This window comes from Heterodontus francisci, chromosome 5, assembly GCF_036365525.1.
Source record: "Heterodontus francisci isolate sHetFra1 chromosome 5, sHetFra1.hap1, whole genome shotgun sequence".
NCBI lineage: Eukaryota > Metazoa > Chordata > Chondrichthyes > Heterodontiformes > Heterodontidae > Heterodontus > Heterodontus francisci.
The window spans coordinates 23,023,009-23,041,487 of record NC_090375.1 but is presented as its reverse complement, the minus strand read 5'-3'; the positions used below and the strand labels follow the sequence as shown (position 1 = coordinate 23,041,487).

General features: G+C 44.8%; 1 protein-coding gene and 1 long non-coding RNA gene across 2 annotated transcripts in view; both read left to right on the top strand.

The window, feature by feature from the left end:
- The window catches only part of rnmt (RNA (guanine-7-) methyltransferase), a 43,850-nt gene extending 42,111 nt beyond the window's left edge, over nucleotides 1-1,739 (top strand). Inside the window, exon 10 of the mRNA XM_068030778.1 lies at nucleotides 1,276-1,739. Coding sequence (XP_067886879.1) covers nucleotides 1,276-1,313 — 38 coding nt within the window. The 3' untranslated portion in view covers nucleotides 1,314-1,739. The remainder of the gene's footprint in view (nucleotides 1-1,275) is intronic.
- Nucleotides 1,740-7,447: 5,708 nt separating this feature from the next.
- Nucleotides 7,448-9,418, top strand: LOC137369517 (uncharacterized). The gene is made up of 3 exons (XR_010974960.1): nucleotides 7,448-7,492; nucleotides 8,526-8,859; nucleotides 8,998-9,418. It is a non-coding gene; the product is annotated as an uncharacterized lncRNA (long non-coding RNA).
- Nucleotides 9,419-18,479: the final 9,061 nt, after the last annotated feature.

Below are 18,479 nucleotides of genomic sequence, written 5' to 3'. Positions count from 1 at the left end.
CCTCTGTATATTGGGACCTTTTTTATTATCCATTCTGCTTTAAAGGAAATTGAAGATTTTCGTCACTTACTAGGTTCACGCTTAACCAAAATGGATGAATTTATAGTTGGAACATTTTGTTGATTCTTAAATGTTAGAAAACTACGATAGTCTTCTGTGGTTTTTATCTGCTGGTGTGAATGAAAATGCAGTAAAGTACTTGTAGAATGCTACTGCTGCCAATAGATGGCATAGGTTCAGTGCATATGTGGTTTGCACAAGGAGTGTATTTTTCCATTTCTTTATATTTAATGCCATGCTTTCGGGGCTTTTCAATATTTTTATGGCTTTGTTTACAAAATGCAGTCATTCTGTCTTTCCCCCTTTTCCTCTTTCTTGACACTCCATCCTAACCTTGAGTTTAGGTGTGGCAAAAGAGGTTAAACAGAAACGCACATTTGGCTAATTGGACCATTTCACAGTGCAGCGATCAGCAGCTCACTCTAGTTGTTTTTTCTTACACTTCCCTTGTACTTTCACAATTTTTGTATAGTTTGGTGTTAAAAGCCTTGATTGGCTGTGCCTCAGTGGCCGTTAGGGGTCAGCTATGGTTAAGCAGGTAGCACTCACTTCTGAGTTAGGAGGTTGTAGATTCAAGTCTCACTCCAGAGACTTGAGCGCAAAAATCTACGCTGACCCTCCAGTGCAGCACTGAGGGAGTGCTGTATTATCAGAGGTTCTTTCTTTCAGGTGAGATGTTAAATCGAGGTTCTGTCTGCTCTTTAAGGTGGACACGAAAGATCCCATGGCATTATTTTGAAGAGGAGCAGGGATGTTCTCTCTGGTGTCCTGACCAATATTTATCCCTCAATCAACATTACTTAAAAAAAAAAAAGAGATTATCTGGTCATTACCCATTTCTGTTTGTGGGATCTTGCTGTCTGCAAATTGGCTACTGCAATTTCCACATTACACCAGTGACGCCTACTTCAAAAGTACTTCATTGGCTATAAAGGGCTTTGGGACTGTCTTTCTTGTGAAGTAATGTAATAAGTAGTTGAGTAAAATGTTTGTTTTAGGCAGTGATGACCATGTATGCATGTCACACTCTCCCTACTTCTCCCACACATTGCCCCCCGACCCCCATTTCTTGGTTAATATATCTTGTCATATCAAGGTGTGAGTAACAAAGCAAGTATTTGTGAAATGGCTATGTATGGCAGTTCATTTGTATCTAAAAATGAGCATAGACATTAGAACCACAGTAACCATTCTTTTTGTACACTTTCTTCCCAGGCATATACTTAGTGTTTGCATTTGAAAAGCTGCCATAAGCAAGCGAACAAACCTCCATGTTTCGCTGGGAACTTCTTTGGTACCTGCAGATATGTAAGTCCAGTACTAGGGAGGACTTACCTACAGTTAACCCTTTGAAGACTACTTTGAAATACAGTATTTTAAGAGTGACATTTATGCCAACTAGGCCTGGAAGATATTTTAGATGATTGTGGATTCAAGTTGAAGTTCTCAGTTGACTAGTGTTCTGAGTTGTTAGATGTACAAGAAGTGATATCTTGCAGGAATGTTTTTTTGTTAATTTTCCTTGTTCAATACTTGTTTATGTTTTACTTGCAAGTATATATTTTTGTTACTGAACTTTTTACTTTTTAGGATGACCAAGTTCAAGAAATGATGTTAGAAATTTGAATTGGTAAATATATTATATAAAAAAAGGAATTATTAAAAAGGTTTTGTTGGTCTCACTGCCTGTGACTTGAGTTTCTGAACACACTGGGGTCGAACAGCATAAATAAAACTTCATGTTCGTGCATTTTCTGAAGAAACAATCTGCCCATCTTTTGAACCTGCTTTTATGCTATTTACTTCAATTGTCTCCAGCAACTTAATTTTTTTTGTGAAATAGCTCAATCTCCTGTTTGTTGCTGTTTTCCTAGTGATAAGAAATGTTTCCCGTGTGAACATTTTATCTGGACCAGCTTTATCAATGACTTTTGTAAGTTTGAAAACTTCATTTGGCCCACCTCCTCCCTTTCCCTCTCTCTCTCCCCCCCGGCAATAAGAATAAGTGGAGCCCATTAACCATTTCTGTACCTTAAGGATTAGAATCGTCTCGTGACCTGTAATGCACAGAGTACTCAAGTCACTCTTCTATGTAGCAATAATGTCACCTCATTATTTACTGGCCTAATTTCTTAAAGGAGACGATTCCTTCTGAATTTTGTTAATTTTTCATTAGCTGCTCAGCTTCTAATTTTATCAGACTAGAAATTGTTTTTGATGCATTCATTCAAATATTCAACGAATGAGCAGTCCTCGGACTAGACTGCTGTATCTCACTCATCAGTTTCTGGCAGCATAGTGGTTATGTTACTAGACCAGTAAACCAGCTACTGGATTGTTATAAAAATTTAACTAGCTCATTAATGTCTTTTCGGGAAGGAAATCTGTAGTCCTTACCTGGTCTGACCAGTATGAGGGTCCAGTCTTACAGCAGTGTGTTTGTCTCTTAACTGCCCTGTGAAATGGCTGAGCAAGCCACTAAGGCTGCTGACCACCAGCTTATCCAGTACAATTAGTGATGGCCAATAAATGCTGGCATTGCTAGTGACGCTCGCATCTTCTGAATGCATAAATTAAAAGAAAATGTGAAATTTATTCATGGCTACCTTGTTTTCTATGCAGCATTTTGTGTTCAACTTTTCCCATTCCAGTGGTGCAGGGGTTAGCACCGCAGCCTCACAGCTCCAGGGACCCGGGTTCGATTCCGGGTACTGCCTGTGTGGAGTTTGCAAGTTCTCCCTGTGTCTGCGTGGGTTTTCTCCGGGTGCTCCGGTTTCCTCCCACAAGCCAAAAGACTTGCAGGTTGATAGGTAAATTGGCCATTATAAATTGTCACTCGTATAGGTAGGTGGTAGGGAAATATAGGGACAGGTGGGGATGTTTGGTAGGAATATGGGATTAGTGTAGGATTAGTATAAATGGGTGGTTGATGTTCGGCACAGACTCGGTGGGCCGAAGGGCCTGTTTCAGTGCTGTATCTCTAATCATAATCTAATCTTTTAAACTGTGCCTTAGAATCTCAAGTCTGTCCTTGTTGAATACCTTTTGAAAATCTAAGTGAACATGTCCTTTGCGTATTCCTTGTCCAAACCTAATGGTAAGATATCTGCAAAACTAATCCACTAAGTTAATTTAATGCGACCACTGGTTTCTGAATAAATAATTCTTGATCTATTCTCTCACTAAATGCCTTAAAAGTATTTTGGAATTTTTTTCAATACAAATTAGTATTAAGCTGATTGGTGCATAATTTCCAGAAGAGTTGTGACTTTTTTTAACATAATTTTCTTTTGCCCCCTGAAAGTGGTGCTTTCTTGTGGGAAATGCAATCTGCCTACCGGATCCAGAAAGCCATTCTTCATGTCCTGTGCCTTGATGGTGAATGCTGGCTGGCTGTTTCAGTGCAAAGAGCCCGACCCTGTAACCACTCCAACATCTATGCCAGAAGCATTTGCTCGATAATGATCAGGAGCAGCAACCCTGCTTTTAGTTTCATGTAAGCCCAAGGAACTGGGGTAAATTGTAGGGAACATATGTTGCTTCTGTGACTGATCAGATTACTCAGCACAAACTGGAATTGAACCTGAATCCTGCTCTGTTTGGATCAGTTATTCAGAGTTGGACAAAGAGGGATGGGTGGAGGGTTGTTTGGAGCATAAACACCAACGTGGACCAGTTGAGCTAAATGCTTGTTTTCTGTGCTGAACTTTCTATGTAATGTTAGTATTAGAAAATGACTTTTACTTAATCACATAACAGAAGAGTTCCTGAACTAATCTGTTCCCTAAATATAATGTATCTTTTTTTTTACCCCAAATTACTCTCAGCAGTGTCAAGATTAGCATTTTACTCCTGGCAGCTCCTGGACCATCCTGGGCAGTTGAATCCTAGCTGGAGGCCAACATTGGGTATCAGGTCTTCCTGTGCTTCCCACCTTGGTAGAACAAGACTGCTAACCATTCAGGGTAAAGGCTCAGCTGAAGAATGAGTTCAGGCACCAAAGGACGCTCTACTGCAATGTGTCCCAACACTTCGAAGACAGCAGGACAGAAAATGGGATGAAAATTAGACAGTCAAGAATATTTAGATGAGTTTGCAAGCTGTTTCAGTTTTTCTGATACTAAGTTTCAATCCTCAGAGTTTCTGAATGTTGATGTATTCCACTTTTCTTCCTCCACGAAGGTGGGCACTCAGACCCCAGAAGCTCCATTCCTCCTTGAGGCTACCACCAGTTGCATTCCCACCTCTCTGTTGGATTGACAATCACAGCAGCGCGAATAACAAAAATTGAAGAAAAAAATTCAACCTGAAACAGAACCGATGTATGTGCGTGCAGAGATCCCACTGGCTGATTTCAGTAGTTGTGGGATACTTGAGCTGAATGGTTTGCTGTTGTCACTAACGACATATGGCAGTGAGGGGATTCAGAGAGCGAGGGGTGAAAGTAGGAGAGGAACTGTCCCAATTAACCTGGGGGAAGGGGAGACAACAACCCAAATTGGGTGGTGTTAAGACAAATGGGGGGGTGGGTGGTGGCGGGGGGACAAATATTCAGTGGGACCTGGTGAGAGGAGGATGGAGAGCTCGGGTCGGGGGATCTGTGCTCAATGACCAGCGCCCACTGCCTCTCCCTTCTCAGCAAGTGGGTGCCTGGCCACAACAGCTGCTGCTGTCATCGTTGAACAGACGTTTGGGAGGGAGCAAACAGAGGGCAAACTCAGTCGGGGCTGGAGCCACTAGTTTGCTCAACTCAAACCCACCTTTACGTGACAAGAACAAAGAACCAGCACAGGAACAGGCCATTCAGACCTCCAAGCCTGCGCCGATCTTGATGCCTGTCTAAGCTAAAACCTTCTGCACTTCCGGGGTCTGTATCCCTCTATTCCCATCCTATTCATGTATTTGTCAAGATGCCTCTTAAACGTCGCTATCGTACCTGCTTCCACCATCTCTCCTGGCAGCAAGTTCCAGGCACTCACCACCCTCTGTGTAAAGAACTTGCCTCGCACATCCCCTCTAAGCTTTGCCCCTCTCACCTTAAACTTATGTCCCCTAGTAACTGACTCTTCCACCCTGGGAAAAAGCTTCTGACTATCCACTCTGTTCATGCCGCCTATAACTTTGTAAACCTCTATCATGTCAGCCCTCCACCTCCGTCGTTCCAGTGAAAACAATCTGAGTTTATCCAACCTCTCCTCATAGCTAATGCCCTCCAGACCAGCCAACATCCTGGTAAACCTCTTCTGTACCCTCTCCAAAGCCTCCACGTCCTTCTGGTAGTGTGGCAACCAGAATTGCACGCAATATTCTAAGTGTGGCCTAACTAAAGTTCTGTACAGCTGCAGCATGACTTGCCAATTTTTATACTCTATGCCCCGACCGATGAAGGCAAGCATGCCGTATGCCTTCTTGACGGTGCAATTTTTATTTTTTGAAGTGGGATGTTTTTTAAATCTTGCAGGTTATTTATGCTGGACTCCTAGAAATCTTTTTGCAGACCCCAAGTGGATTGCAGCCACTCCTGTTGAGAACCCCTGCTATAGTGCAATAGGCTCGTGAGTCTGTTGACATTGGGTGGTGGAAAAGAGCGTTGGGATTTCTTCTCGATCACCAAAGACTGTCTAGTTCCATCTCTGTAAAATCGCCCATCTCCACCCTAGCCTCAGCTCTTCTGCTGAATCCCTCATTCGTGCCTTTGTTCCCCTCCAGTTCTGACTATTCCTGGCTGGTCTCCCACCTTGCACCCTCTGTAAACTTGACCTCATCCAAAACTCTGCTGCCCTGTATCCTAACCCGCACCAAGTCCTGTTTACCCATCAGCCCTGTGCTCACTGACCTCCATTGGCTCCTGGTCCAGCAATACTTTTAAAATTCTCATTGTGTTCAAATCCCTCCATGGCCTCTTCCCTCTCTATCTCTGCAACCTCCTCGAGTCCTGCAAATCCCTTCCCTCCTCTGAGTTCCTTGCGCTCCTCCAATGCTGACTTATTGAACGTCGCCAATTTTAATTGCTCCACCATTGGCAACTGTGCCTTCATCTGCCTCGATTCTAAACTCTGGAATTCCTTCTCTACACCACTCCACTTCTCTACCCCTTGCTCTTACTTTAAAACGCTCCTTAAAACCTACCTCTTTGAGATTTTAGTCACTTGTCTTAATAACTCTTTGTGTTCTGTGAAGCTCCTTGGGAAATTTTACTCCATTGAAGAAACTAAGTCGAAGTTGTTTTTGATTGGAAGATTATTTGTATGAGCCAGGTATCCTTATCTTTCAAAGAAATTCCTGTAGACGGTATGTTCAGAATATTCTTCTAACAGTTACATAATGCTTGACATGTTTATACATTAATTGGAACCCCTTATGATTAAATTGTGTAACTTTGCATCTCCCTAAATTATTTTTTGTAACAGATATTGTCCCAAAGAGAAGGTTGTAATCTGGTGAACAGAGCCATAGGGAAGAGATGCTTGGAGCTGGATTGAAGTACCGAAATGTTAATGGAAGAGTTTGAAACCAGCTTCAAGTGAAGCCAAATTGCCTGGAGGAGTTTGGGGAAGTGCCTGAAATGTAATTTTAAAAAGATGTGCTTGTTGGTAGTTTATGGTTAATGATGTAGGAAGAACGATGTAATCATTTAATGTTTGACCCAAATTCTTTGGGGATCTGTGAATGTGTACAAATTTTAAACTCATGCCTAAAGGTGATATGGTAATTCATAGTATTAAACTAGCAAATTAACTTCTTCTAGAACACAAGGAACTTACAATAAATTCTGTACTCCAGTTTCATTGTGAGAGTACTGGGACATGTTGTGGATCATATGGACCAGTTGAGTTATGGAGTTATGGAGTTATATGATTATGGGGTGACTTGATAGTATTGCCATTTTAAAGTTGTGAAGGGGTGGGATAGGGTAGATAGAAACAAGATTGGCGTATGGCATGCTTGCCTTCATCGGCCGAGGCATTGAGTACAAGAGTTGGGACGTCATGTTACAGTTGTACATACAAAGTAATTCATGACAACGCTACGTCATCGCCGACGTCATCAGGATGCGCCGCGGTGCGCACATGTGCAGACGGTCTCATGCCCTCTGCGCATGCGCTGCGGTCCGGCTTGCCAGGACCTATTTGCGCATGTGCAGATGACGCGGTACGCACATGCGCACACGGTCTCCTGATCTCTGCGCATGCGCTGCGGTCCGGCTTGCCAGGGCCGTTTTACGCATGCGCAGATGACGTCATTGCGTTACGTCGTCTTCCTCGGGCAATGTGCCAGGTTGGCCTCTGCGCATGCGTCAAAGCTTCGGCGCGACTTTTTGAAAGTGGAAGGAGGAGAGGTTTCGTCGGGCATTTTCTCGCATTCTATCTGAATTATTTATTCGTTTTGGCGACTTGCTTCATTTTTATTTGACACAGGAGATTGTTCCAAGGTAGGTTGCTTTGAAAACAGTTCCATTGTCTGGGCCACCGCATGTTCTCTAGTCCCTGTTGTAAGCTGCTCTGAAAACAGTTCCATTGTCTGGGCCACCGCATGTTCTCTAGTCCCTGTTGTAAGCTGCTCTGAAAACAGTTCCATTGTCTGGGCCACCGCATGTTCTCCAGTCCCTGTTGTGAGTTGCTGTGTGCAGGCAGTACATGTGCTGCAACCTACCGTCTTAACGGTCACTTTCGTTTTTGTAACGTTTTAATGGAGTGCATTCTGTATTTCTTATCTCATCTCCTGTTTCCCGTGAGGAGACTGGACTGGCTGCGGCAACAGACTCTCCGCTGGCAGCAAGGACTGGCTGATGAGATGAAGCCATTTACTATGCCCAACAATTGCCCGGAAGCACCTTCGGATGGAGGTAGTCACGTGTCACAAACCCTGGATCCTGAGCGTCTCACCCCCTGGCCTAATGATCTGATGGACCATACATATGCCTGCCTGTTCAAAGCTCCACTTCCCCTACCTGCGGTACCCTCTCCTTGCTGCTCAGTTACACAGTTACCTGCTCCTACACCCATAAGAGCAGTGCACATGGGCACACAGCCACCTGTTCCTCCACCCATCAGAGCAGTGCACATGGGCACACAGTTACCTGCTCCTACACCCATCAGAGCAGTGCACATGGGCACACAGCCACCTGTTTCCCCATCCGCCTTTGAAACAACCATGCAGAGCCTTGTGAGACTCCGCAATTGCCAGCTGCTGCCTGTCAAGCAGAGAGGGTGTCCAAAGGGGTCAAGCACTTGGGGAACATTCAGCAAGAAGAGACTGAGCACTAAAAGAAACAAGCATGCCGTGTCCAGTGGTAGCAGAACTGTGAATGCTCTTGCTGTGAACACAACTGGTGATAGTAGGAGGCAGGATTAAATGGGAATGGATGGAAAGACGCACGAGTAACATAACCACTAGCAGGGAACTGCTGGGCTAAATGGCCAGCTTTATGTTCATAGCCCAAAAGAAATGTGCTTCTTTTCCAGCATCCTCACATCATTCATGTTTTCCCTGAGAGCAGCATTGAACCATCACGAGATAGGGGCAGTTACATCATCCTGACTCCAACAGCTGAGGTGGGTACTAAGTGATTCATTGGCGGTGTTATCAGTACATACCTTTACAGCAGAACACAAAGCATGCTCAACAGTAATTTCATTGGAGGGAGGGAAGCTCTGACACTGATGTTCTTTCCTTATTTCCTTTCATGTAAAACGTGCCCTTGAGAAAACAATCCTTGACACTTAAGGAGGGCATTCAAGCAAAGGACGCAGTGCAGGAGAGGACACAAGGATGTGCTGGTTCCTGCATCTGAGATGGGTAATAAGTGCTTCATTGGCGATGTTATCAATTGGTGCCTTCACTGCAGAACTTAAAAAGGTGTGCACAACAGTAATTTCAGTGGATGGAGGGAGGCAAGCTCTGACTCTGATTTGCTTTATTTCTTTTCATGTAAAGCATGCCGTCGAGAAAACAAGACCGCATTTGTTGACAATGTGATCCTTGAGACTTAAGGTCAGCATTCAAGCAACGAAGGCAACTGGATCATGCTGCGGAGCTGGTCACGATGTGGAAAGGAACATTGCATTTATGGATGAATTGGGAGTGCACATTGGGATGCGTTTGGGGAACATTCACCAAGAATAGACTGAGCTCAGACTCTTGTGACTTTGCCTTCTTCACATGGACAATACAGTAGTGGAATAGAGAGCCAAGCGTTCATTCACCACAAGGCTCTCCAGGAACAATCTCTTTAGCTGTGCATAGCAGAGACTCGGCCTGTCTGTCTAACGGGAATGCTGGAAACACAACACTCATGTATCCATGCACAGCAGTTCCTCGGATGCTTAATGAACTTAATAAAACTTCTCAATAATTAACCCCAGAATTGTTGAGGCTTTGTTTTGCATGCTATTTCCCCAACTTTGCAACTGCACTTCAGATATTCAACTATGGGGGAGGGGTGGAGGTAGGGGGGTAGAGGGAGGGGTGGAGGTAGGGGGTAGATGGAGAGGGGGGAGGGGTGGGGAGAGGGAGCATGCAAAATGCAGGGACCAGACAGTTGCAATGCCTGAAGTACTGTGGAGAAGTAGGGGAGAAGCGACTGGATTGGGCATCCGCAGCTGGAGGGAACGGCTGAATGGAGAGGGCCGGATGCGAGAGGCCATAGAGAGCTGCGGGGAGCGAGTGTGCGAAGACCTCGGTGTCGTCGGGTCCAGGGACTGGCCGGTAAGTCTTTTGCTGTTGTGTTTCTGGCGCATGAACAGGAAAAGGCACTCCTCTTCCGCTCCGCTGCTCCCCCACCCCCACTCTCCCCCCCCCACCCCTCCCTCCTCTCTTTCTTCCACCCTCCTCTCTTTCTTTCCCCCTCCTCTCTTTCTTTCCCCCTCCTCTCTTACTTCCCCCCCCTCCTCTCTTACTTCCCCCCCCTCCTCTCTTACTTCCCCCCCTCTCTTTCTTCCCCCCCCCCCACCCCCGACACCCTCAACGCTGCTCTCCCCGGCCCCCGCGCTGCTCTCCCCGGCCCCCGCGCTGCTCTCCCCGGCCCCCGCGCTGCTCTCTCCGGCCCCCGCGCTGCTCTCTCACTCCGGCCATTGTATACTGCCACGTGTTCGTTAGGTTGCCTCTGTGTGATTCTTTGAGCAGCGCCATCTTTAGTCCTGGCAGCTGCAACAGTCGCAATCTGTGACGTTTTTGTGGCACATGCTGTATTTGCGCATGTGCCACAACAGCGCCACCTACCGTTCGCGTTGTCAACAAATGCGGTCTTGTACATAACGTTGGTTAGGCCGCATTTGGTATACTGTGTGCAGTTCTGGTCGCTGCACCACAGGAAAGATGTGATTAAGCTAGACAGGGGGCAGAAAAGATTCATAAAGATGTTGCCTGGTTTGGAGGGCTTGAGTTATAAAGAGAAATTGGATAGGCTGGATCTGTTTTCCCTGGAGTGAAGGTGGCTGAGAGGGGACATGACAGTTATATAAAATTATGAGAGGCATTGATAGGGTAGATAGCCAGAGTCTGTTTCACATGGTAGGGATGACTAAAACTAGAGGGCATAGATTTAAGGTGAGAGGGAGGAGGTTTAAAGGGGATCAAAGGGGTAAATTTTTCACACAAAGAATAGTGGGTATCTGGAATGAGCTGCCTGAGGAGGTGGTGGAGGCAGGAACAGTAGCGACATTTAAGAGGCATCTGGACAGGTACTTGAATGAGCAAGGCATAGAGGGGTATGGAATTAATGCAGGCAGGTGGGATTAGTATAGATAGGCATTATGGCCAGCATGGACGCAGTGGGTCGAAGGGCCTGTTTCTATGCTGTATGACTCTTTGACTCTGGCTGTTTCCTGTGGTTGAGGGAACATAGATAAAGGATTAACTGGAGGAGATTTAGGAAAGCGAGCAGGAGTTTATTTTAATACAAGGGTTGTGAAGCTGTAGAATATACGTTGGAATTTAATATTGAATTGGAGACCACTTAGGATTAGGTTTGACAGTGATTGGCAGAAAATGGAATAAAGGGTTATGGGAACTGGGTCTAAGGACTATTTCTGGCATTGAGGATAAACACTAAAATAGATTGGTTTAGTCAAATGTCCTGTTAAATTTGGTTTGATAATGATCTAGTCTACTAGCTTACTACATTAAAGGTGCTATATAAATGAAAGCTGTTAGTTCTGTGTTGTAATTTCTATGTTCAATACACATGCTGCTCAGGACTGGAATGGGTTGTGTTGAATACTATGGGGATGATGGGGTTGGAAGCACTGTGTTCTAAATCCTACCAAGGCAGCTGGGGAATTTAAATTCAATTAATGAAACAAATCTGGAACTGAAAAGCTAGTTCAGTAATGGTGACCATGAAACAACCAGATTGACATAAAGAAGTCATCTCGTACCCTTATGTCCTTTAGTGAAGGAAATCAATTGTCCTTACCAAGTCTGACTTCAATGTGATTCCAGACCCACAGCAATGTGGTTGACTCTTAAGCAACTCTGAAATTACCTAACAAGCCACTCATTTGTATCCAAGAATGTGGCTCACCCATCACCTCTAGGCCTTTTGGCTAAGATCAAGTCTAAGTTCTGAGTCTTCTAGTTATTTTTGTTTTTGTGTCGATGCTGGCTTCGGCCTTACCTCCCAATGATTCTCAAGCTCTCCTATGATTGGTGGATTTTCATACCTAACGCCAATACAATGGAAACTCAACGTTTCAGCTACGGCTGCAATCAACACCCGAGCTCTAAGCCAGGGAATGCGTAACAGGGTGACAGTCAAGAAGACAGAGGAACCTGTGCTGGTGGACTGCATTTTCTTTGTGAAGAGGATCCTATCGACTACTGTGGCTTCCAAACCATGGACAAAAAGGGTCAGAGAAGGGGAAGATGGTAAAAAGACAGAATTAAAGGCTCTTTATCTGGGTGCACAGCAAGATGAATGAATTGATAGCACAAATAGAAATAAATGGGTCTGATATGATACCCATTGCAGAGATGTGGTTGCAAGTAACCAAGGCTGGGAATCAAATATTCAAGGGTATTTGACATTTTGGAAGGATAGTGTCACGCCAACTTGCTTTGTTGAATGGTAATTTTCTTTAATCCACTGACTGGAGATCTTTAATTTAAAAGGAACATAAAAAAAAGATGACTTTGCTAGCAGCTTAGGATGGCCACCTAATTTGCAACACTGCATCGTACATTGCAAGCCTTGTGAGGAGGGAGACAAAATGTCTGCTCATTCCCCAACAAGAAACAAGACCCAGGAAGTTTAAGGGAACTACCTGCTCATTTTGGAAAAAGAGAATACTGCTAACTGCTACGTTTGAATCAGTGACTGTCATGTGACATGTCCCTCCCCATCTGTGGTTTTAAGCTTGTGTCTTTCTGCAGCAGAGAAAAGAGAAAATTCTGGACTCTGACACATGCAGACTCTCAGTGGGGTCTTTCTCTCTCTCTCTCTCTCTCTCTCTCCCTGCATTTCAACTTATAAGCTTTGAACTCTGCCTGTTGACTGACCACCTTTGCCTACTCTGGCTACAATCAGAAACCCCATTGGAGGAAATCATCCAGATCACTTGAACATCATTTGTGGAGTAATATGACACATGAATTTCAATACCAGTGTGATGCTAGGTATATTGGCTATATGTCCCAAAGACTGGTGGATCATATCAAACAAATGACCCTTCCACTGTTTTGCAACGGGTAAGGTACAGGCTGTACGCGACCAGCCTGTGCTTGCAAAGCTCAAAATACATTGTCCAACATTAGATGTGCTTCTGTGTTTGGACAACATTTGCTAAATAATCTGCAGTGTGCTAAGAATTATGCTGACAACCAACACAAGATTGTCAGTAGGGCTCGCAATGTGGTGCGTTTGCGTGAACTGGAAGCTACATACATTAATAGACAGGGTCCTGTTCTTTGCAGACATAAAGAACATGTACAAACATTGCACCTGTTCCAGCTCAACAAAATAAGTGACAGCCATTCGTTGGTTCATTTCACAGGGCAATGCCTTGACCAATCAGTCAAGCTGCCTGGTTTAAAATTCAAACAAAGCTTGGCAGTTAACTGTCAGTCACTGTAAACTGGTGCATTCTCCATGGCAACACCTCTACCAGAGTTCACTTGCCAACCAATCAGCACTCTCTTCTCATACAGTATAAAGTTGATATATTCTCGTCCATTGGCATTCTTGCATATTGTCCTGATGACTGCAAGGCGAAAAGCTTTGACAACATGTCTCTATTTTGAGCAATGCTCAAGTTCTGTACTACCAAATGACTAAGAGTTCTTTGAATTGTAACAAGCAGGATGGATAAAGGGGAGACAGTATATGTAGTGTATTCTGATTTCCAAAAGGCATTTGATAAGGTGCTACATAAAAGGTTACTGCACCAGCTAAGAGCTCATGGTGTTGGGGGTAATATATTCGCATGGATAGAGGATTGGCTAACTAACAGGAAACAGAATAGAGATAAATGGGGCATTTTGAGGTTAACAAACTATACATAGTGGAATGCCACAGGGATCAGTGCTGGGGCCTCAACTATTTTCAATCTATTTTAAGGACTTGGATGAAGGGACCAAGTGTATTGTAGCCAAATCTGCAGACGATACAAAGATAGGTAGGAAAGCAAGTTGTGAGGAGGACATGAGATGTCTGCAAAGAGATATAGGTTAAGTAAGTGGGTAAAAATTTGGCAGATGGGATATAGTGTGGAAAAATGTGAGGTTGTCCACTCTGGCATAAAGAATAGAAAAGCAGAATATTATTTACATGGAGAGGTACTGCTGAATGCAGCAGTACAGAGGGATGCAGATGTCCTTGTACATGAATCACTAAAAGTTAGCATGTAGGTACAGCAAGTAATTAGGAAGGCAAATGGAATGTTGGCCTTTATTGCAAGGGGGGTGGAGTATAAAAGTAGGGAAGTCTTGCTAGAACTAAACTGTACAGGGCACTGGTGAGACTTCACCAGCAAATGCTCCTCATCGGACAAGGAAGGGCAAGAAAGCAGCCATCTACAGAAAAAGTGGCATAACGTGACAGAGGTATAGGAGACAAAGTGCCCTCGGCTCCGAAACACTGAAAGTAGTGAAAGGCCCAGCACATCTTAGGCCCTAAACACCAGGAGCTGTGAGTAACCCAATGCACCCCAGTTCCAGAATGCCAGGAGCTGCAAAGTGCTCAACGTACACCACTCTGGGAGGCCGCGAGCAGTGACGCAACCAGCGCACACCAGCTCTTGGAGACTGGGAGCAACAAAGTCCTTGATGAGGAGCAGAGGGGAATGGCAGCACCGTCTGGTGACCCTGCCGACATCACCCAGGCTAAACAATGTTCCCATGGGAGACCAGGACTCTTATCTTAGCTCTGCAACAGTGCAACGGTTTGTGAGCACTACGGGTATGCAGAAACATACCCAAGGGCTGGGACTAGCAAAGCCGATTGGACTGGTAAATCGCACAGTTTAAATGGGTTTAAAAATTGTCTCCATTAATGTGCGTAGTGTTAAGACCACTGTGCGATGTGTTTCAACCTTGGGTACCTTGCCAAGGTCAAAGCTGACCTGCTATTCCTGTAGGAGTGTGGAATGCCGCACCTCAGCACCTACAGACAATGGTTGCGATGGTGATGCCAGGGGTCATCAATCTGGTCAAGAGGAAGTGATTCCTGTTTCTCTGGCCTGGGTATTCTGCTGCGAGGAGGCAACTTCACCATCTCTGAAGTTAAGGAGGTGGTGGGCAGCCGCCTTCCCATAGCAGACTCATTGATTAACCGGAGCGGAATGTGTTTGTACAATGTGTATGCCAAAATGTACACACAGACAGCTCTGTGATCAGCAGCCTGAAGGAAGAGGATGGCTCTGTAACATCATTGTAGTCTGACATACTAAGGATCAGCAAATCATTTTATGCTGGGCTGTACGACATGAGGTCCACAGACAGCACGGCCTCCTAGTCCTTCCTATCCTCTATCACAGAAGTCTTTGATGACAGTACGTGACTGGACAAACTGTTAATTCTGGGTGAGCTGACAAAGGCTGTCAGATCCTTCAAGATGAGTAAAACTCCGGGAAGTAATGGTTTACCGGCCGAGTTGTATTCGACTTTGTGGGATTGGATCAGCCCAGACCTGCTGGAAGTGTACAAGAGTATGCTTCTGGCCGGCAGCATGTCAGAATCCATGGGGAAAGACATCATCAGCTTCATCTACAAGCAGAAGTGGGAGAAGGAGGAAATCAGAAATTTATGGCCCATTTCACTGCTTAATGTGGGCTACAAGATTCTGTGCAAGGTCATCGCCAGTTGGGTCAAGTCTGCTCTGGAGTTGGTGATTCACCCCGATCAGACCTGTACTGTACCTGGCAGGAAGATCTCTGATCGCCTCGTGCTACTCAGGGATATGATTGCCTATGTATAAGACAGGAGGGTGGACACCTGGCGTCATCAGCTTGGACCAGGAGACGGCCTTTGACAAGAGTATCACACACCTACATGACGGATGTGATCTCCAGAATGTAGTTTGTGGAAGGATTCCATAATTGGATCCAACTGGTCTACACAAACATCAGTAGTGCAGTTTCAATCAATGAGTGGATCAAATCTGGAGTCAGGCAGGGCTGTACTCTCTCCTCTGTCTTGTTTGTATGCTGTATCGAATCTTATGCTGAGTCCATCAGGAAGGATGTGGGCATAAGAGGGGTGACTATCCCAGTCAACCGAGGCACTCAAGTCAAAGTCTCCCTGCACATGGATCGGCTGTCAGTTCACAGACTGTTGCCTGCACAGAGCCAGGGTTCAGGACATCAGCTTGGGGCAGGAGAGGAACTTGCAGTGGGAGGGGGAGGATCTAGTTACCGTGGTCAATGTGGGTACCAACGACACAGATAGGACTAGGAAAGAGGTTCTGCATAGGGGCTAAATTAAAAAGCAGAACCTCAAAGGTAATAATCTCTGGATAATTACCAGAGCCACGAGCAAATTGGAGTAGGGTAAATAAGATTAGAGAATTAAATGCGTGGCTCAAAGATTGGTGTGGGAGAAATGAATTTCAATTCATGGGGCATTGGTACCAGTACTGGGGCAAGTGGGAGCTATACCGTTGGCACGGTCTTCACCTAAATCGTACTGGGACCAGTGTACTGGCGAGTTGTGTAATGAGGGCAGTAGAGAGGGCTTTAAACTAAATAGTGGGGACGAGGCATCAAGTGAGGGAAGATGCGCCAATTTAAAGAGAGAGGAGAAGGCAAAAGTGCAAAGTAGCAATTAGGGAATTGATAATCTGAGTGTGGGAGGAAGGGACAGAGCGTATAAATTTAAGAGTATGCCAGCAGATAAGACTAGAGGTTGTGAAAATAACAAAAAGACAGAATTAAAGGCTCTCTATCTGAATGCACACAGCGATCATAACAAAGTAGATGAATTGACAGCACAAAAATAAGTAAACAGTTATGAAATAATTGTCATTACGGAGATGTGGCTGCAGGGTGACCAAGTCTGGGAACTGAATGTTCAAGGGAATTTGACATTTAGGAAGGATAGGCAAAAAGGAAAAGGAGATGGGGTAGTGCTGTTAATAAAGGATGAGATCCGTACATTAATGAGAGAGGATCTTAGATTGAGGGATCAAAATGTAGAATCAGTTTGGGTAGAGCTAAGAAAAAGCAAGGGGCAACAAACATTGGTAGGAGTTGTTTATAGGCCCCCAAATAGTCATGGTAATGTAGGGCATTTTATAACTCAGGAAATTAGAGGTGTGTGTAATAAGGGTAATACAGTAATCATGGGGGACTTCAATCTACATATATACTGGGTAAACATAATTAGCACTAATGCAATGGAGGACGAATTCCTGGAATGTATACGAGATGGTTTTCTAGAAAAGTATGTTGAGGAACCAACTAGAGAATGAGCTATTTTAGATCTGGTATTGTGCAATGAGAAAGGGATAATTAATAATCTCATTGTAAAGGAGCTTCCAGGGAAGAGTGATCATAATATGATAGAATTTAAGATAGAAAATAAGATAGAACTTTAAGTTTGAAAGTGGTGTAGTTCAACCTGAAACTAGGGTCTTAAATCTAAACAAATTAGCGCAAAGGAAGAGGCTTATAAAGTTACCAAAAAAGTAGTAAACCTGAGGATTGGGAGCATTTTAGAATTCAGCAAAGGAAGATCAAGAAACTGATGAAGAAAGTGAAAATAGAATATCAAAGTAAACTAGCAAGAAACATAATAGCAATAGCAACAGAGACACGGAGGAACAGATTGGGAGGCAGATTTTGGAAAGGTGCAGACGTAACAGGGTTGTTATCATGGGTGACTTCAACTTCCCTAATATTGATTGGAACCTCCTTAGTGCAAATAGTTTGGAGCAGTTTTTGTCAGGTGTGTCCAGGAAGGTTTCCTGACTCAATATGTAGATAGGCTGACTAGAGGGGAGGCTATGTTGGACTTGGTGCTTGGCAACGAACCAGGCCAGGTGGCAGATCTCTCGGTGGGAGAGTATTTCGGTGATAGTGATCACAACTCCCTGACCTTTACTATAGTCATGGAGAGGGACAGGAGCAGACGGGAAGGGAAAATATTTAATTGGGGGAGGGGGAATTACAATGCTATTAGGCAGGAACTGGGGAGCATTAATTGGGAACAGATGTTCTCAGGGAAATGCACGACAGAAATGTGGAGGTTGTTTAGGGAGCACTTGCTGCGACTGCTGGATAGGTTTGTCCCGATGAGGCAAGGAAGGGATGGTAGGGTGAAGGAACCTTGGCTGACAAGAGAGGTGGAACAGCTAGTCAAGAGGAAGAAGGAAGCTTACTTAAGGTTGAGGAAGCAAGGATCAGACAGGGCTCTAGAGGGTTACAAGGTAGCCAGGAAGGAACTGAAGAATGGACTTAGGAGAGCTAGAAGGGGACATGAAAAGGTCTTGGCGGATAGGATTAAGGAAAATCCCAAGGCGTTCTACACTTATGTGAGGAACAAGAGGATGGCCAGAGTGAGGGTAGGGCCGATCAGGGATAGTGGAGGGAACTTGTGCCTGGAGTCGGAGGAGGTAGGGGAGGTCCTAAATGAATACTTTGCTTCAATATTCACTAGTGAGAGGGACCTGGTCGTTTGTGAGGACAGCGTGGAACAGGTTGATAAGCTCGAACAGGTTGAGGTTAAGAGGGAGGATGTGCTGGAAATTTTGAATGATATGAGGACAGATAAGTCCCCGGGGCCAGACGGGATATACCCAAGGATATTACGGGAAGCGAGGGAAGAGATTGCTGCGCCTTTGGCGATGATCTTTGCATCCTCACTGTCCACTGGAGTAGTACCGGATGATTGGAGGGTGGCAAATGTTATTCCCTTGTTCAAGAAAGGGAATAGGGATAACCCTGGGAATTATAGACCAGTCAGTCTTACGTCGGTAATGGGCAAAT